Raw genomic sequence first — 22,022 nt, forward strand, 5'->3', positions numbered from 1 at the left:
TCCTTGTTACAGTCTAATTACACACGTATGGACTGAGTAAAATTAATTAACAACATGTACATACTATAGGGTTAGGGTTTGGTTTATGGTTAGTTACTTGTAATTATGTATAATGTGCAGTTAATACTATAGTCATTACATGTAATATTTATAAAAAAGGACACAGTAAAATAAAGTGTTACTGGATATTATTTCACTATTTCTTTTCTCAATCTAAAATATATATTTTTTAATGGTTTAGCAACATTACCCATTAACAAGTCTTTTTACACATATATTTGCACATTTGATACTCTACAGCAGTGGTTCTCAACCGGTGGGGCGCGGACACTCTCCCGGGGGGGCGTGAGTAGGCTACAATGGAAGGGAAAAAAAACTGGAAAAAAAAATTTTGGGGGCACATTTTTTTTTATCACTAAACTACTGTCATAAAAAGTTATAGTTTTGTATATACATAACTCCTGAATAAAAATTAAAATGTGTTTGGACTGATTTAAAAAAAAAAAGTTTTGAACAAATTTGATTGGTTTGTCGATAGTGAGCGCAAATGCAGGTGACAAGCATAAGCGGTTTCATTAAGCGAGTCATTGAGTCGTTCATTCAAACGATTCGTTCAAACGGCTGATTCATCAAGAATGAGACAGATGTTTGTGAATGGGTCATTGAATCTTTGACTCAACTGATTCGTTCACAACACTGAATCATTCAAAACACGATTGAGTATTGCTGTGAGATGCGCTATGGCTATGATCTTTGTTTGGATTCATCTAATCTATTTTCGCTGCTAAAATAGACCAAAACAGTCATTATTTCGTCTAAAATGTAAGTGACTTAATATTATTAACTTGTTTGTTGAACTGTCATATGACATCAGTGTCACATTTTCAATCGTGAGGTGATGGTAAATTAAGTGATGGTCAATTGTCAGCTCTCTTGGTCGTCAGGTCGTGTGATGTGTGTTGCTGAACTGTATTCAAATGTTATAAATATAAAAACACCACATTTTGAAATTTAACTGCAGTATGTCAATTTAGTTTATTTGTGTGTGCTGCGCTCATAGACTTTAGAAAGCGGCTCATTTGTTTGATTTCAACCTGTCTTTGCAAGGCCGCGAAACTCATATTTTGCCCCTTGCAGACAAAGTGCACGCCTTCACACAAAAACTAGACCTCTGGCATGGCCGCATCAGTCGAGGGAACTGCGACATGTTCCCCAGCCTTGCAGACTTTATCACTGATGCAGGCACGTCACACGATTTCTCCTCCCTATTTCAATCAGCGTCTGAGCACCTGTCTGCAAAGAGAAAACCATTTGCAACGTACTTTAAAGAGGATTATCGCTCTTTTGCGTGGGTTCGAGATCCGTTTGTGTGCACAGCAAACGAGCTATCAATTGATATGCAGGAACAGCTTATTGAGCTGAAGAGTGACAGTAGACTGAAGGAACTCTTTAGCTCCTGCCCTCTTTCGTCATTCTGGGCAGCATTGATGCAGGAATACCCTGAACTCTGTGACGTCGCCTTGAAGATTCTCCTTCCTTTCGTGTCGACATATTTGTGTGAGGCAGGATTCTCAAAAATGACTGCACTCAAAGCGAAATACCGTAATCGTGCACAAATCGAGGATGATTTGAGGCTATGTTTATCAAACATTGAGCCAAGAATTGAGGATCTTTGCAAGGCAAAGCAGGCTCAGGTCTCACATTAACATCACCTACCACCAAGCTTCTGTAAAAATGCAGATGATGCCTACTATTAGGCCTAGTAATAATAACAATAATAAAGCATAAATTAATATCAGAGGTCTGGTGCCAATTCCCAATTATAGCAATAGCCTAGTAATGATAATAGGCCTACTGATGATGATAATAATAATAATAATAATAACAACAATAAAGCATGTAACCTCATATAATTATATAGCAATAGCCTAGTAATGATAATAGGCCTACTGATGATGATGATAATAATAATAATAATAATAATAACAACAATAAAGCCTGTAACCTCATATAATTATATAGCAATAGCCTAGTAATGATAATAGGCCTACTGATGATGATGATAATAATAATAATAATAATAATAACAACAATAAAGCCTGTAACCTCATATAATTATATAGCAATAGCCTAGTAATGATAATAGGCCTACTGATGATGATGATAATAATAATAATAATAATAATAACAACAATAAAGCATGTAACCTCATATAATTATATAGCAATAGCCTAGTAATTATGATAGGCCTACTGATGATGATAATAATAATAATAATAACAACAATAAAGCATGTAACCTCATATAATTATATAGCAATAGCCTAGTAATGATAATAGGCCTACTGATGAGGATAATAATAATAATAATAATAATAATAACAACAATAAAGCATGTAACCTCATATAATTATATAGCAATAGCCTAGTAATGATGATAGGCCTACTACTACTTATAATAATAATAATAATGCCTGCAAGCTCACATTAGAAGTCTGGTGCTACTGCCAATTATAATAATAATAATAATAATAATAATAATAATAATAACAACAATAAAGCATGGGGCGGGGCGGGGGGGGCACTGGGGCCCCAACTGCAATGAACCAGCTTTGGGGGGGCCCAGCTTGCAAAAGGTTGAGAACCCCTGCTATACAGTATCAACAGACCAATATAATGGCATTGGCTTCAAAATTTGAGAGTATTTTGAGTATGGATTGTGCAAAATAAATGTTTTTATATAATTTATGTCTCATTTGGTATAATTAATAATATAATGAGATGCATTTCATCTAGGGACAGATACTGTATATCGGTCATATGCATTCTGCTATTTTGAGATATATTTTTAGTCGAGCTGTCAATATAATGTGTTAATTTTATGTGAATAATTAAATAAAAAATAATGCATTTAAAAAATGTATGCAATTAATCATGCATTGGAGGATTTCTGGCATGAAGTACTGTAAATGTGTTTTTATGAGCCACGTCAGCATGGGGCAGTCAGCCTCGACAAACCTCACAAGTAGCGCAGCTACAGAATGAGAAACAGGACAAGTTTTCGGAGTCATGTCTAGAAGGGATCCCTTTCTTGTCAACTTCTTGCGCATGCGTATTCTGTTAAGATGATTTCACCTATGATTTTTTGCTCACATCACAGCGTATTAATGATGGAACTTCAATTATATATAATATAATATTATTATCATTATCATATAGTGACTATTTGCAATAAGTATAAATGCCTTCCACATAATGCAACTATTTGCACAGAAATTGTCTGATGTAAACAATGAAATTTAAGACTAACTACTCCTTAAGTGTCTCTGCAATGGTTTAGTGTGATAAGAAGGTGTGGATGTGCTTTTTTATGTGGATGGCCTGATTCAAATCCTCCATTTGACCCAGTTTTCCCCATCCTGTTTCCTGTCTCCACTCTTAATATTTTTCATTAATGATACTTATAATAATAAATAAAATGAATATAATGGTTGATTTCCTCACAGTGATAGGTTGGTGTTGGGTGTCAGTGGTACTCTAAATTAACATACTGCTGTAATGCCCTGTTAGTATTTAATTAGATGTACAAATAGTATCTGTCTAACTCTATTTGCACTTAGTGCAAATATCCTCTGCCTTATTATTTGTATTATTAAGCAATCCTGTTGTCTTCTTGAAATCTACTATAGCATTCCATGTTTCTTGGATATAGAAATATTTGGCATAAGTTCATGTTAAGGCAAATAATGTATTACTTTAAATCTTAGATTCTGTTTTTGTGACTTAATTTACATTAATAGTGATTCATGAATTAAAAAGGGTGAATAATAAAAAAAAAAAAAATCTAGCTGCTCTTTAAAGACGTTTATCTTTTTTAGAACTGGAAAATGTAAAACAAATCTTGAGGAGATTTTGTTTGTGTTCTTCCAATCTAATCTCACATAAAAATTGGCAAGTGTGTGCCGATTTTTCTTTAGCCGAAATCGGTATACATTGACCGAAAAACATTGCCTCCAGATTCTAAAGCGGTAAGTGTTTCAGAGCATATAAACAAGTGTGACATCCCTTTATATCCAGGAGAGGTCACCAGAAGCCAGTTGAAAAATAATTGTTTTCAGCTGAATAGGGTGTAAAACAGTGAAGAGAAATGCTTATTTTATTTAATCTACCCCTCAACCAAAACTCAATTCTAACCCTAGCAATTAGTAGCGACAGAATGCAATGTTAGGGACAAAAATGCAACCTCCTAATCATGCTTGTGATTGTTTATACAAACGTGATTACTTTCTCATTTGATTGGGGATTGAACTGTAGTCTCCCATGCAACTGACTCAATGTGCTACCACTTGAGCCACGAGGGAAAGTAATATTTGTTGAGCCATTTTAAAATGTCCGATGGGAGATAGGGCATGTCAGTGAGTTGGCATACTGTTGCCGATCCTAGGGTAACGGGACTTTAAGAAAAAGCATGCCAACTTCCCATGTGATCTTGTTGGCTCTGCAGCTTGCGCTTCATTCCAGTTGTATGGAGAAAAATGCAAACAAATGCGTACCCATTCAATTATGGGGTGGCTGTGGCTCAGGTGGTAGAGCAGGTGGTAGGCGGGTGGGCTGCTAATTGCAGGGTTGGTGGTTCGAATCCCGGCCCACACGACTCCACATGCCGAAGTGTCCTTGGGCAAGACACTGAACCCTAAGTTGCTCCAAGAAAGTTGCTCCCAATGGTAGGTTAGCGCCTTGCATGGCAGCTCTGCCGCCATTGGTGTATGAATGTGTGTGTGAATGGGTGATTGGGACACAGTGTAAATCGCTTTGGTAACCTCTGAGATTAGAAAAAAGTGCTATATATGTGCAGACCATTTACCATCATTAAAATTAATATTACATCGAGTATATTGGCATTATACTTGACATTGGCCACCCTGCTTTTTAGATATTGGGGTATTTACCATTTTAAAACATATTTCGGTTGACCACTACTTTACAGTGTATAAACTTCTCCTTTTCTCCCCATATTAGGAGCTGTTGGCACAGAAGCACAATCTGGCAGTGAAAAAAGATCGAATGCATGCTGAACTGGAGCACTTGAAGAAATGCTTGACACTGCCACTGTTACACTGGCACAGAGGTTACTACAAGAGGCCTTCACCGAGGTGAACTTACCCTTTTGATGTGGATCCAAAGTACTACATCTGAACCTCAGACTGCAGTATACAGAGCAGTACGGCAGTATTAGAAGAAATCAATGTGGCCTCTTTGTAGGAAAACTTTATTAACTTAATGTGTGATTTCAGCTTTGGTGTGAGAAAGCTAAGACAAAGACATATTCTGGTGCCAATGTTTGATGCCTCACTGTGACATTCTGCACTACACATCCTACTGCTATATACAGAATCTTACCCTGAACAAATCAAAAATCCACTGCTAACTAAAGATCATGATACATATCCAATAAATTGATTAAATCTAATGGAGACATTTAAAAGACTAATGCCAAGAAGTGCAGAAAACCAATCCAGAGATGGCTAGAGTTTAAGAAATATCTCCACTTGACTGTTTCGCCTGCAAAAATCTCTGAAAATGCACTTAAAACTTATTTAGATTTCTCATACCTGATGGATCAAAACTGTTGTACTTTAGAAGGGAAGATATGTTTAAAAACATTGAGTTAAAATATTTTAATATTTATACAATTTTTAAAGGAGAATGATTATGTAAAAATATTGTCAAAATTATGTTTTGTATGATTTTATTATTAATGATTAATTATCAAAGGCCTGTTATTTGTAATATAGATATTTTAATTCTTTTTTGTGAGAGAAAATGTGTTGACATGATACTGCTGGTCAGAACTGGGAAAAATGTGGTGGTAATTTTAGAGTCCTCTTTTAAAAACCTAACAGGTCGACAAGATGATCATTAATATACATTTAGGAAACATATTGATTTTGATGTAGATTATTAATTGTGTAAGAATAGCTTGAAATTGATTATGTTGTCTTTTAAAGGTGCACTCATTTTTGCTTTTTTATAGTTGCATAGATTCAGCATCACATTATAGCGCAAGTTCGCAGTTACCAATGACATTTTATAGACGTGCAATTCGCAAGCAGCCATGATTATGTTATCCCATGCATGAAAACGCCTAATTAGGATTATCCAGATAAAATAAGTAATATTTAACTGGTCATGAAATCTCTCAACATGGTGGCGCTCATGAATGTGCACCCAGCACCATATGAAGAATAAATCAGCCGATATAGAGTCTTCAGCTCATTTGAGTTTCCATCATTTTAAATATATTTTATAAATATACTATTAATTTCTATCTGTTTAAAAGTATCACAATTAGGAAAAATCACTGAGTGCACCTATAAAAGTGTTTCTTATTTATTGGTAGCCTCTCTTGTCACACATCAAATCCAGAGTTGAATGCCATATCCATCACTGACCAACATTTCAGAAATCGGTGGCTATTCGGAAATGGGCACTTAAATAAACTAATTGAATGTGGGTAACACTTTTTAATAACTTTCATTAATCAATTAAGTCATTAACAAAGATTATATAATGCGAAAAGAATTTAGTTTATTTTTATGGCATCTATATGTGAGTGTACTGACCAAATAAACATATAGTGGGCATACTCATACATTTAAAATGTACAATCTCTATTTTTCTTCTGGAAGAAATGGACCAAAATATTTATGTACACAGGCATATTCAAAAATGGACAAAGCCCATCGATATGTCCCTCCCTAACTTTCTGTTTCAATAGGAAACATGTCAACACAGGAAAGAAAATGGAATGTTCATTACAGGGATAGTTCACCGAAAAATTTAAATCCTCCCATTATTTTCTCACCTTCATGCCATTCCTGATATGTATGAGTTTCTTTCTTCCACAGAACAAAAATAAATATTTGTAGAAGAATATATCAGCTCTGCTGGTCCATACAATGCAAGTGAATGGGTGTCAAATATGTGATGCTCCAAAAAGCACATAAAGGCAACATAGCAGCAATCTATATGACTCTAGTGGTTAAATATATGTCTTCAGAAGGGATTTGATGGTGTGGGTGAGAAACATAATTCCTTTAATTAATGATGTTAAACATATTGTTTGTTAATGATTTGCTATTGAAAGTTGTAATGAAAGTGTTACCCATGTCTTGTAACTTACCCAAGATGATTATATTTTAAAGCTACAGTAGCTGCCATAAGAACAGTCATTTAAGTTGAGCATTTGTATATTTGCAGACTTTAGTTTTTTGTATTTTTTCCCAGCAGTAATAAAAAAAAAAAACACTATTTATAATTAAGTAAAACTACATTTTTCCAGATAAGGTTAACACACAAAACAAAAAGACCCATGCCGAAAGTGAGGAGTTACATTCCCCACTTTCCCTGTATGACACAAGACGACTCCGACCTGCAGGCCTGTAGTTACTGTTGCAAGTTTATAATGTTTAAAACAAGAATGAAGTATCGAATTAGGTTTATCTATTTTTGGGGAAATGGAAATTAACTCGAACAGCCATTTGTGGTTGTTGCAAAAAACAAATAAAAAACTGTGAAATGTCTTTAGTTTAAATTTTTAGTGAAACAAAATATAAGTTAATATATTGTTGAAAGTATAAATACTTATTTATGGATCGATTTTTGTAATTGCTGGAAAAAAAGAGTAATGTCTTGCCATATTTTGTCTATGAAACAAGCAAAGTTTGAGAAAGTAATGGTCATTTTTCATCCACAAGGGTAAAATGATCTTTCAGTTGTGGTTTGACCCTGTTACAATGCAAGAAAATAAACAAATGAATTTAAATTCTGTCTGTTTTAATTATTAAATCAAACATCCAATTGTCAGATCCTATGTCTAGGGCGTGAGACACCCTATTTGTGTTTATATAATTTGTTAAAATATATTAAATATATTCTGGCATGTTGTAAATGGTCTGCACTTATATAACACATTTTTATTAACCTTAGAGGTTACCAAAGCGCTTTACACTGTGTCCCAATCACCCATCCACACTTACATTCACACAAGGCACCATTGAGAGCAACTCAGGGTTCAGTGTCTTGCCCAAGGACACTTCGGCATGTGGAGCCGTGTGGGCCGGGATTCGAACCACCAACACTGCGATTGGAAGCTGACACGCTCTACCATCTGAGCCACAGCCACCCCTCGTAATAAATAAATAAAAAAAAAAAAAAAAAGAAATGGTTGTAGCCATAAGAAGATGCGTTGTAGTTACACTGTTGTGGCAGGGTGGAGGGCGGGCCGTGATTATACACACCCGGTCCCTTATCAGGCTAATTAAGCCTCAGAGAGGGATAAAGGCCGATGACAGATGGTGGTGCGACGACCGCTGCCATGCCATGGAGGAGTGATCGAAGACCATGCAACGGTGTATCGGAGAACCGGCCAGTAGGGGTTTTTTTTTTTATTATTATTATTATTAGATTCCTCCGTAGGAGGGAATCTATTGTAATTGATGGTTTTATTATTATTATTATTATTAGATTCCTCCGTAGGAGGGAATCTATTGTAATTGATGGTTTTATTATTATTATTATTATTATTATTATTATTATTATTATTAGATTCCTCCGTAAGGAGGGAATCTATTGTATTTGACGGTTTTATTATTATTATTATTATTATTATTATTATTATTATTATTATTATTATTATTATTCTTCTTCTCCTTGAGCCCAAATAGCTCAAAAAGTCACTGGTCAAAAGTTTTCTAAATTGGCACATTGATAGTCCATGCCAACGGGTACCCCCAAACCAAGAATGGTCAACATTCGCCCATAGGTGGCGCTACAGGCCACGCCCAAAAAAAATATTTTCAAAGTGATACCATTTCCACGCCATTTGTCCAAATCTCCTGAAACTTGGTGTACATGCCTCATTTCTCATGGGGAACAAAAAAGCCTCAAGAACCCATAACTTCCGCCATGATGGATTTTTCCGTACGTTGAAAATTTGCGAAAACCTACAAAACTCTTCTTCTCCTGAACCGTAGCTCCAATTGACTTGAAATTTGGTACACATGTGTAGAATTGAAGTCTTTGAAAGCGTTACTTAGGAAAAATGAATACGATACAAAATGGCTGAAAGGGCGTGTTTATGTAAATGTCCAAATTTTAACAATATATACGTGTCAATAAATCAAATGTAATTTTGACTGATGGTTTTCAAACCTAACATGCTTCAAGATGACATCACTCTGAAGTACTGCATAAAGAATGGCCAACATTAAGCCCCTAGGAGCGCTACAGGCCATGCCGAAATTCCCATTTTCTGGTCTAAAATGTTCTAATTTGGTACAATGGTACTACAGGCCAACAGGAACCCACAAACCAAGAATGGCCGACATTAAGCCACTAGAGGAGCTAAAGGCCACGCCAAAATTCCGTTTTCTGGTCAAAAATGTTCTAATTTGGTACGTTGATACTACAGGCCAACAGGAACCCACAAACCAAGAATGGCCAACATTCACCCCTAGGGAGCTACAGGCCATGCAGAAATTCCCATTTTCTGGTCTAAAATGTTCTAATTTGGTACAATGGTACTACAGGCCAACAGGAACCCACAAACCAAGAATGGCCAACATTAAGCCATTAGGGAGCTACAGGTAATTCCCAAAAGTCCCATTTTCTGGTCAAACATTTTCTAATTTGGTACATTGATTCTACAGGCCAAAAGGAACCCACAAACCAAGAATGGCCCACATTCAGCCCCTAGGAGCGCTACAGGCCACTCAAAATTCCCATTTTCTGGTCAAATATTTTCTAATTTTGTACATTGATACTACAGGCCAACAGGAACCCACAAACCAAGAATGGCCCACATTCGACCATAGGTGGTGCTACAGGCCACGCCCCAAAAAATATTTTCAAAGTGATACCATTTCCACGCCATTTGTCCAATTCTTCTGAAACTTGGTGTACATGCCTCATTTCTCATTGGGAACAAAAAAGCCTCAAGGATCCATAAGGTCGGTATGGATTTTCCTGTACATTGAAAATGTTTAGTTTAGGATTCAGACAAAGACATGTTTTTTGAATTCCTTAATTGGGAGGGTTTATCCCCAACCATCTACTGATCAATTTTAAATGATTTGCCATTTTGAGGAGGAATCCGCATTGCTGCTTGCAGCTATATTTATTATTATTATTATTACTTCTTCTCCTTGAGCCCCAATAGCTCAAAAAGTCACTGGTCAAAAATTTTCTAAATTGGCACATTGATACTCCATGCCAGCGGGTACCCCCAAACCAAGAATGGCCCACATTCGCCCATAGGTGGCGCTACAGGCCACGCCCAAAAAACAAAATTCAAAGTGATACAATTTCCATGCCATTTGTCCAAATCTTCTGAAATTTGGTGTACATGCCTCATTCCTCATGGGGAACAAAAAGCCTCAAGAACCCATAACTTCCGCCATGATGGATTTTCCCGTACGTTGAAAATTTGCGAAAACCTACAAAACTCTTCTTCTCCTGAACCGTAGCTCCAATTGACTTGAAATTTGGTACACATGTGTAGAATGGACATCCTTGAAAGCGTTACTTAGGAAAAATGAATCACGATACAAAATGGCTGAAAGGAGTGTTTATGTAAATGTCCAAATTTTAACAATATATACGTGTCAATAAATCAAATGTAATTTTGACTGATGGTTTTTCAAACCTAACATGCTTAAAGATGACATCACTCTGAAGTACTGTGCAAAGAATGGCCATGCCAAAATTCCCATTTTCTGGTCAAAAATGTTCTAATTTGGTAAATTAATAGTACAGGCCAACAGGAATCCACAAACCAAGAATGACCGACATACGCCACTAGGGGGCACTACAGGACAAGCCAAAATTCCCATTTTCTGGTCAAAAATGTTCTAATTCGGTACAAGAATAGTACAGGCCAACAGGAATCCACAAACCAAGAATGACCGACATTCAGCCACTAGGGGCACTACAGGACAAGCCAAAATTCCCATTTTCTGGTCAAAAATTTTCTAATTTGGTACTTTGATACTACAGGCCAACAGGAACCCACATACCAAGTGTGGCCCACATTCAGCCCTTAGGGGCGCTACAGGCTACTCCAAAATTTCGTTTTCTGGTCAAAAACGTTCTAATTTGGTACATTGATACTGCAGGTCAACAGGAACCCTCAAACCAAGAATGGCCAACATTCAGCCCTAGGGAGCACTACAGGCCATGCCGAAATTCCCATTTTCTGGTCAAAAATGTTCTAATTTGGTACATTAATAGTACAGGCCAAAAGGAATCCACAAACCAAGAATGACTGACATTCACCACTAGGTGGCGCTAGAGGCCAAGCCGAAATTCCCATTTTCTGGTCAAAAAGTTATAATTTGGTACATTGATACTACAGGCCAACAGGAACCCACAAACCAAGTATGGCCCACATTCGCCATTAGGGGCGCTACAGGCCACTCCCAAAATTTCGTTTTCTGGTCAAAAATTTTCTAATATGGTACATTGATACTACTGGCCAACAGGAACCCACAAACAAAGAATGGCCAACATTCGCCCCTAGGGGGCACTAGAGGCCACGCCGAAATTCCCATTTTATGGTCAAAAATGTTCTAATTTGGTACATTGATACTACAGGTCAACAGGAACCCTCAAACCAAGAATGGCCAACATTCACCCCTAGGGGGCGCTACAGGTAATTCCCAAAAGTCCCATTTTCTGGTCAAATATTTTCTAATTATGTACATTGATACTACAGGCCAACAGGAACCCACAAACCAAGAATGACCCACATTCGCCCATAGGAGGCACTACAGGCCACATCCCAAAAAAATATTTTCAAAGTGATACCATTTCCACGCCATTTAACGAATTCTTCTGAAACTTGGTGTACATGCCTCATTTCTCATTGTGAACAAAAAAGCCTCAAGGATCCATAAGGTCTGTATTGATGGATTTTTCTGTACACTGAAAATGTTTCGTTTAGGATTCAGACAGAAATACGTGGTTTTTGGATTCATCCATTGAGAGGGTTTAACCCCAACCCTCTACTGATCAATTTTAAATGATTTGCCATTTTGAGGAGGAATCCGCATTGCTGCTTGCAGCTATATTTATTATTATTATTATTATTATTATTATTATTATTATTCTTCTTCTCCTTGAGCCCCAATAGCTCAAAAAGTCACTGGTCAAAAATTTTCTAAATTGGCACATTGATACTCCATGCCAACGGGTACCCCCAAACCAAGAATGGCCCACATTCGCCCATAGGTGGCGCTACAGGCCACGCCCAAAAAAACAAAATTCAAAGTGATACAATTTCCACGCCATTTGTCCAAATCTTCTGAAATTTGGTGTACATGCCTCATTCTTCATGGGGAACAAAAAGCCTCAAGAACCCATAACTTCCGCCATGATGGATTTTTCCGTACGTTGAAAATTTGCATAAAACCTACAAAACTCTTCTTCTCCTGAACCGTAGCTCCAATTGACTTGAAATTTGGTACACATGTGTAGAATGGACATCCTTGAAAACGTTACTTAGGAAAAATGAATACGATACAAAATGGCTGAAAGGGGCGTGTTTATGTAAATGTCCAAATTTTAACAATATATACGTGTCAATAAATCAAATGTAATTTTGACTGATGGTTTTTCAAACCTAACATGCTTAAAGATGACATCACTCTGAAGTACTGTGCAAAGAATGGCCATGCCAAAATTCCCATTTTCTGGTCAAAAATGTTCTAATTTGGTAAATTAATAGTACAGGCCAACAGGAATCCACAAACCAAGAATGACCGACATACGCCACTAGGGGCACTACAGGACAAGCCAAAATTCCCATTTTCTGGTCAAAAATGTTCTAATTCGGTACAAGAATAGTACAGGCCAACAGGAATCCACAAACCAAGAATGACCGACATTCGCCACTAGGGGGCACTACAGGACAAGCCAAAATTCCCATTTTCTGGTCAAAAATTTTCTAATTTGGTACTTTGATACTACAGGCCAACAGGAACCCACATACCAAGTGTGGCCCACATTCGCCCTTAGGGGCGCTTACAGGCTACTCCAAAATTTCGCTTTCTGGTCAAAAACGCTCTAATTTGGTACATTGATACTGCAGGTCAACAGGAACCCTCAAACCAAGAATGGCTAACATTCGCCTTAGGGGGCACTACAGGCCATGCCGAAATTCCCATTTTCTGGTCAAAAATGTTCTAATTTGGTACATTAATAGTACAGGCCAAAAGTAATCCAAAAACCAAGAATGACCGACATTCACCACTAGGTGGCTTAGAGGCCAAGCTGAAATTCCCATTTTCTGGTCAAAAAGATATAATTTGGTACATTGATACTACAGGCCAACAGAAACCCACAAACCAAGTATGGCCCACATTCGCCATTAGGGGGCTTACAGGCCACTCCCAAAATTTCTTTTTCTGGTCAAAAATTTTCTAATATGGTACATTGATACTACTGGCCAACAGGAACCCACAAACAAAGAATGGCTAACATTCGCCCTTAGGGGGCACTAGAGGCCACTTGAAATTCCCATTTTATGGTCAAAAATGTTCTAATTTGGTACATTGTACTACAGGTCAACAGGAACCCTCAAACCAAGAATGGCCAACATTCACCCCTAGGGGCGCTACTGGTAATTCCCAAAAGTCCCATTTTCTGGTCAAATATTTTCTAATTATGTACATTGATACTACAGGCCAACAGGAACCCACAAACCAAGAATGACCCACATTTGCCCATAGGAGGCGCTTACAGGCCACGCCCTCAAAAAATATTTTCAAAGTGATACCATTTCCACGCCATTTAACCAATTCTTTTGAATCTTGGTGTACATGCCTCATTTCTCATTGGGAACAAAACGCCTCAAGGATCCATAAGGTATGATGGATTTTCCTGTAGACTGAAAATGTTTCGTTTAGGATTCAGACAGAAATACATGTTTTTGGATTCATCCATTGAGAGGGTTTAACCCCAACCCTCTACTGATCAATTTGAAATGATTTGCCATTTTGAGGAGGAATCCGCATTGCTGCTTGCAGCTATATTTATTATTATTATTATTATCTCTCCTCCTCTCTCGCACTCTCTCTCACTCACTCTGTGTTGGCCTTTTGCCTCTTGTTTAAATTTGTGTTTTTTGGGGGGGTACTACACTGTTACAGGAAGTACCCCCCATCTTAATTATTTCTGTTTCCCTCCCCTTGTCCCCTCCCTCGTCCAGGTAGATTGGGATGACCTGCCAGCAGACTAGGCTTAAAGCACGCCCTCCCCCGGGGGGGGGTGTACGTCAGGCCGGGGGCTCCACAGCCTGAGAGAACGAGGGAGGAATGTGAACGAGAGAGAGATAGTTTACGGACATGTCCGTCGTGTGTGTGCGTGTGTTTAAGTTTATCATTAAAAATATGATTTATATTATCAAGCCGGTTCTCGCCTCCTTTCCATTGAATCCCTTTACAACTGAAAAATTTAAAATTAGCGAGCAGTCACAAAACAAAGAATACAATTCTTCTTAACTTCTCTTTTCTTATTATTTTATGACTAAAGTTATTTATTACTACTAATATAATTGCTTTGCCTAAAAACAAACGTCAGAAATCAAGTGAACAGACTTCTACAGTTAAGGACAGATTATTATTGTCCCTCATATCAATAAACTTTTGGAGAAACAGTCTACATTTCACGTTATTTCAGACAGTTATTACCTAGGTAGATGGGCCCTCTTACTATAGCTTTGATAACAAAGAAAAGAAGATTCACGTTGCTTTCCAGTTGCGGTTATAAACGCCGCTGAAAACGATCCATTACTAACATATGTTTACTACACATGTCATTAAAAAATGTTTGAAGGAAACTTTTCTGTAAATTCCACTGATACTACTTTAGAGAGTGGTCTAAACAATTGATAAATCCTCACCTGTCCAACAAAAAAGAAGCAACATCGGCGGTATCACTACTCAGGTTTTTCTCCATAATCAAATCTTTCCACCTTGTGTATGCCGTACTGATGTTTACTCTTCATTTTTTCCTTTCTGTCTTCTTGCTTCTGACCTTTTTTGCTTCTTTGGCAGTACAGCTAAGTAGGCCTATGTTCTAATGTGTTCTTCTCGCTCTTCGCATCATCAAACTAACAAGCCTATCTGATAGGCGGCAGCCAATGAGCACAAGGATTTTCTTCAACTTTAGTGATACCATGTCATTTCAAAATGGCGAAACACATTGAATGGGGCAAACCACACCGTGTATAATAAAAACACTTTTTATAGAAAACTATTATGAGTACAGTCTTAATCTCATGTGGGTGTACACCACTCAGATCACTCTTCACAATAGCACAATTAATTTGATAATATGTGACTTTAAAATTAAACTTTTTAAATTAGCCCCAAATTACTGAATGCACCTTAAAGAATGTTAAGAATATTTTGTATTCCTGAAAAGACTGCCATTCTCATCTCATTCTCACTTTCTTAATGAAGTTTGCACTCAATTATTATGTCCCAGCAGCATTTTCTTTTTTATCTCAAAGCTGTTTGCTGGCATTGCCTGCTCTCATTTCAGTCAGGTCTCTCCAGCCCTCTTTTTCTGGTTCAGCAGGTCATTCAGGTCCTTTATGATCCAGCCTCCTGGGGAACACTGCCTTTAATTGAACAGCATTTCCACCCAAACGTTCATGTAGTTTGCAATAGTGACTGAAAACTAAGCCCCTCAGTGTCCTCAATGAGACCCAAGGTCTCCTACAGTATCCGAGTATAGAGCCTTCTTTATGTCCTTTGTACATTTCCTCACAATACCTGTGTGCAGCATAAGGGAAAGTGTATATTTGTGATGCTGTCATTAGTCAACATTTCCCTCCCACCATTTCCAAAAATATTTTGGCAGTTTTGCCATTATCTTAAATAGTCCTGCTTTGATAAATGAGTGAATTAATTTTAAAAATACAAATATTCCATGATGTAATGGAATAAACCTAGTTAAAAGTTTAAAATGAAGCAAGTCACTATGCAGTCACTGCTTGACATGTAATGTCAACACACACCAGCAGAGGGTGGGCATGCACATAAAAACGTTTCTGAAGTTACATAAATTATTTTGGAAGGCATAATAATTTGATTTGATTAGATTTTTTGTATTGTCTTAATTATTTGTCTTAATCCATGGAAAATCAGTCAAAAGAACTTTTATTTCTTCTGTTATAAATACATTTCAAACCTCCACTATATTTTGAAACACTCACAGACCATACTTTGGAGTCTATCAATATTACAAATAAGTAAATAATTTGCATAAGTGAGTATTTATATTTGTATTTACTTAGTTATGCATTTATTTATTTCCACATGATTTATTTCCACATCTATTTATTTATACATTTATTTATTTCCAAATTGATTTCCACATCTATATATTCCCCAATTTATTTATACATCTATTTATTCCCCAATTTATTTATACATTTATTTATTTCCAAATTGATTTCCACATCTATTTATTCCCCAATTTATTTATACATTTATTTATTTCCACATTTATTTCCACATCTATTTATTCCCCAGTTTATTTATACATTTATTTATTTCCACATGATTTATTTCCACATCTATTTATTCCCCAATTTATTTATACATTTATTTATTTCCAAATTGATTTCCACATCTATTTATTCCCCAATTTATTTATACATTTATTTATTTCCAAATTGATTTCCACATCTATATATTCCCCAATTTATTTATACATTTATTTATTTCCACATCTATATATTCCCCAATTTATTTATACATCTATTTATTCCTCAATTTATTTATACATTTATTTATTTCCACATTTATTTCCACATCTATATATTCCCCAATTTATTTATACATTTATTTATTCCTCAATTTATTTATACATTTATTTATTTCCACATTTATTTCCACATCTATATATTCCTCAATTTATTTATACATTTATTTATTTCCACATTTATTTCCACATCTATATATTCCTCAATTTATTTATACATTTATTTATTCCTCAATTTATTTATACATTTATTTATTTCCACATTTATTTCCACATCTATATATTCCCCAATTTATTTATACATCTATTTATTCCCCAATTTATTTATACATTTATTTATTTCCACATTTATTTCCACATCTATATATTCCCCAATTTATTTATACATCTATTTATTCCCCAATTTATTTATACATTTATTTATTTCCACATTTATTTCCACATCTATATATTCCCCAATTTATTTATACATCTATTTATTCCTCAATTTATTTATACATCTATTTATTCCTCAATTTATTTATACATTTATTTATTTCCACATTTATTTCCACATCTATATATTCCCCAATTTATTTATACATCTATTTATTCCCCAATTTATTTATACATTTATTTATTTCCACATTTATTTCCACATCTATATATTCCCCAATTTATTTATACATCTATTTATTCCTCAATTTATTTATACATCTATTTATTCCTCAATTTATTTATACATTTATTTATTTCCACATTTATTTCCACATCTATATATTCCCCAATTTATTTATACATCTATTTATTCCTCAATTTATTTATACATCTATTTATTCCCCAATTTATGTATACATTTATTTATTTCCACATTTATTTCCACATCTATTTATTTCCACGTCTATTTATTCCCCAATTTATTTATTCATTTATTTAATTCCACATTTGTATATTTCCACATTTATTTTTTCCCCACATTTATTTATTTTAAAATTTCTTTGTCCATATGGTAATGTGGGGGTGTGTTTTCTACTTCAGACAACGTAATCGAGCTCAGAGTGCTTCAGAGTGAAACGTGGAGGCCACAGTAACATCAATGTTAAATTAAATGCGACTCTACAGACTTGAGATATAGCCACAGTTAAGTGTGGATGTGCATTTAGAAATTGTAAAATATCCTTGTGATTGAAAGAGGGGAAATATCTCATTATTAAATAAATATTTTTCTCCAAAACACATTGGCCACAATTATTGGCACCCCTAGAAATTCTTATGAGTAAAATATATCTGAACTATATTTCCATTCATATTTTAAATTTTTTAGTACACCTGCATGACAAGGAACATGAAATTGTTCAGCCATGACTTCCTGTTTCACAGGAGTATAAATATGAGGTAACACACAGGCCAAATTCCCTTAATCATAAATCACAGTGGGTTAGACTAAAGAATATACAGTAGTTCTGATGTGTGACAAAAGATTTTTGAGCTTCACAAAATGAGAAGTGGCTATAAGAAAATAGCCAAAGCATTGAAAATGCCCATTTCCACCATCAGGGCAATAATTAACGAGTTCCAATCAACTGGAGATGTTTAGAATTATCTAATGAACAGTGAGGAGGATGGTTCAATTGGCCAAAGAATCTCCAAGGATCACAGCTCGATAATTGCAGAAATTAGATGGCTCTTGGGGTCAGAAACTCTCAAAAACAAAATATATCAGACATCACCTACATCACCACAAGTTGTTTGTGGGGGTTTCCAGAAAAAAAGCCTCTGCTCTAATCCAACAACAAACTCAAGCGTCTTCAGTTTGCCAGGCACTACTGGAAAATCAAATGCGACTGGGTTCTATCGTCAGATGAAACTATAAAAGAGCTTTTTGGCAGCAAACACCAGAGATGGGTTTGGCACTGTGGAGCGGATTGGGGCGGGGCCGGGCTAGAATGTTGCACGCCCGGTCCCCTATTGGCCTGATGGGGCTCGCGAGGGATAAAGGCGGCCGGTGACGATGGTTCGAGAGAGAGAGAGAATTACGGGCATGTCCATCATGTGTGTGTTTATGTTTGTACTTTTGGTTTACGTTTTCATCAAATTATAATTTATATTGACAAGACGGTTCTCGCCTCCTCCTTGCCCACCTTAATCCCCTTACAGGCCCATACAGAGATGAAGAAGTACCCAATGTCAATGGTTAAATGTAGTGCTGGATCTTTAAAGTTGTGGGGCTGTTTTTATGCCAGAGGTCCTGGACATCTTGTTCGGATACATGGCATCACGGACTATCAAATACCAACAGATAAAATTTCAAAACCTGGCTGCCTCTGCCAGAAAGCTTACAATGGGGCCCTGGTTGGATCTTCCAGCAGGTCAATGATCCAAAACAAACATCAAAATCAACACAAAAATGGCTCATTGACAACAAAATCAATGTTATGCAATAGCCATACCAGTCCCCTAACCTGAACCCCTTTGAATATTTGTTGGGTGAACTGAAGAGGACATTCCACCAACATGGACCTCTGAATTTGAAGGATCTGGAGAGATTCTGTATAGAGAAATGGTCTCAGATCCGTTGCCAGGTGTTCTCCAACCTCATTATGCATTATAAGAGAAGACTCAGAGCTGTTATTTTGGCAATGGGATGATGCAAAAATTATTGAATAAAATGGGGCCAATAATTATGGCCAATGCATTTTGGAGAAAAATATTTATTTACTAATGAGATATTTCCCCTGTTTCAATTGTTTTACTTCAATTAAAGGTTACATTTTTTTGATTTGTTTTGAATGAAAGATCAAAAGGATAAACAATGCAGATTTTATTTTTGCAGACTTCGATGCTCATATTTACCAAAGGTGCCAATATTTTTGGCCCCAACTGTATATATTTACATATACATACACTGATCATTCACAACATTAAAACCACGGACAGGTCAATAACATTTATTATCTTGTTACAATGGCACCTATCAAGGGCTGGGATATATTAGGCAGCAAGTGAACAGTTCTTGAATTTCATGTGTTGGAAGGAGGAAAAATGGGCAAGTGTAAGGATCTGAGTGACTTTGACAAGGGCCAAATTGTGATGGCTTGACGACTGGGCAGAGCATCTCCAAAACAGCAGGTCTTGTGGGATGTTTCTGGTATAGAGTGGATAGTACCTACCAAACGTGGTCCAAGGAAGGACAACCGGTGAACTGGTTGTGGCAGTTGTAGAAACATTATTAAGACCTCATGTACAAACTAAGTCAAGTATATGACCATGGGTAGAACAATTCACATGCTGTGTTAAATTGAAGCATTCAAGAACATTCATGAGTTCAGATGTATTTGAACATATTTGATATTGAAATAACCAAGCAGGATAACATGAGGAGACATAGCATAGGCAAGAGTGAGTATTTCACCAAGTTCAGAGAAGAAGTGAGGTTGATAATTTGGAGGTCAATAAATCAACAACACAATTAGCAGAGTTTCACCAACAATCTTGAGAGCCAGATATTCAAAAGGCATGACATTATGAAATTTTGTCAAAACCACTCTCATGCCATCTTGACAAACAACAGCTAGTCCACCCCCCTTCCTGTGAGGTCAATATTTGTATCCATGGGAGTAAGCAAATTTCGTTGTAGAAAGTAATTAGGTGTTTGCCAGGTTTCAGTTAACAGTAGCATCTAGTTTTTTATCAGTGATGCGTTCATTGAGAATTGACGCTTTGTCCATTAGAGAGCGACCGCTCAATAGTGCCAAATCCTGACGAAGTGTTTGAAGTGTTTTGATGTGGAGTATTGATCATCTTTAGTTAAATGCCTCAGAGAAAGTGAATTTGAGCACCTTGCCAATGCAACAGTTTTACAACACTGTCTTTTTGTCCAGATAGATGGAATTGCTGTGGGTGATGAACGATAGACAGACTGGAGCGATGGATTTAATGTGGCCTTTGGAGGATTCCGAGTTCACAACAGAGTTCATATGTCTCAGAGTCTAAACGTGGATGGCAATAGTTGGATTTCCATGACATGAATGCCAAGGATGAGAGTGAGGAAGATAAAAAACTTTTTAATAAATTATATATAAACATGTTCATATGCGAGATATAGAGCAAAAACAGTCATGAGATGCCAGCTACAGCAGCCACAATCAACAATATCGCGTTAGCCAGAGCCCTACCTAGTCTACACTTAACAGTTAATTGAGAGGAAGGCAACCAAACCAGTCAAAGAACTGTCACCACAGGTGATAAAGAAAGTGGAGACTCGCTCAATACCCATACCGAGCGAGTTGAATGACAGACAAAGTGAGGGCTCGTGATATACCTGTGAAATGGAGCGTGAGCTGTCCAGTCTCCAACGGCAGGTAAATGCTGTTTTTATCTGGTGAGCAAAAAGAAAGTAAGGCATAGAATCCAATTACAAACGTGTTATAGATCCAGAAGCCAACAGGATTTAACTTTATGCGCAGACTAATAAATTAAAAGAAAAACAAATGGAAACAAACACGCAAAACATACGCTTATAACACATGTTTTCAGGTCTGTATAGAATAAATACTTCTAAAGAACCCAAATTAAATAAATGACACACTACCTAAGTGATGCTAAGTGTCCCATGTGCTAAGCTAATTTTTGAAAGAAAAGAATAACCAAACTGGTAAATAAATTATATTTTATCAGAACTTGTCTCTCTTCATTATTTTGAAGTTGCTCCTCATGATATCCACTTCCTCCATCTTCTCCATTCTTCTGAAATGATAACTTGAATCACTGGGTTCTGCACTCCCAATGCACTTGACCTCCTGCATAATCTCTTACAGCTTCTTAAGTACACACTTCTGGAATTCTAAAATGTTATGAAAATATTTGACAAAAATATGAATTCCAATTTATGAAAATAATTATGCCCTTAGGTATGCATAATTCATTTCTTTTAATATATTAATTTATGAAGCTGCATGATACACACATTCCAAAGGTCTGCATTTGAATCATTGTTATACACATCATGCCTTTGTGAACACAATCAACATTGGCATTGGCAAAGCAGTTTGTTCAGAACAGGCCGCATGAATGGAGGAAGAAAGCTAGTGATTTTTGGACGAAGATGACATTCCTTAGTTCATATGAAGCTATTGGCTAAGACCATGCACTGAGTGAGGAAAAGCTGAGTGGACATGAACTTGTGCTTGCTCCTGCTTCATTATTCTGTCTCAA

The 22,022-nt window shown here is 36.3% G+C and overlaps 1 protein-coding gene across 1 annotated transcript in view; it reads left to right on the top strand.

Annotated features, from left to right (window-relative positions):
- Positions 1 to 7,795, top strand: part of LOC127637949 (genetic suppressor element 1-like) — a 67,077-nt gene extending 59,282 nt beyond the window's left edge. Inside the window, exon 16 of the mRNA XM_052119222.1 lies at positions 5,019 to 7,795. Within this exon, the coding sequence (XP_051975182.1) occupies positions 5,019 to 5,156 (138 nt within the window). The 3' untranslated portion in view covers positions 5,157 to 7,795. The remainder of the gene's footprint in view (positions 1 to 5,018) is intronic.
- The last annotated feature ends 14,227 nt before the right edge of the window (positions 7,796 to 22,022 follow it).

The sequence above is a fragment of the Xyrauchen texanus genome, chromosome 46 (genome assembly GCF_025860055.1).
Source record: "Xyrauchen texanus isolate HMW12.3.18 chromosome 46, RBS_HiC_50CHRs, whole genome shotgun sequence".
Classification (NCBI taxonomy): domain Eukaryota; kingdom Metazoa; phylum Chordata; class Actinopteri; order Cypriniformes; family Catostomidae; genus Xyrauchen; species Xyrauchen texanus.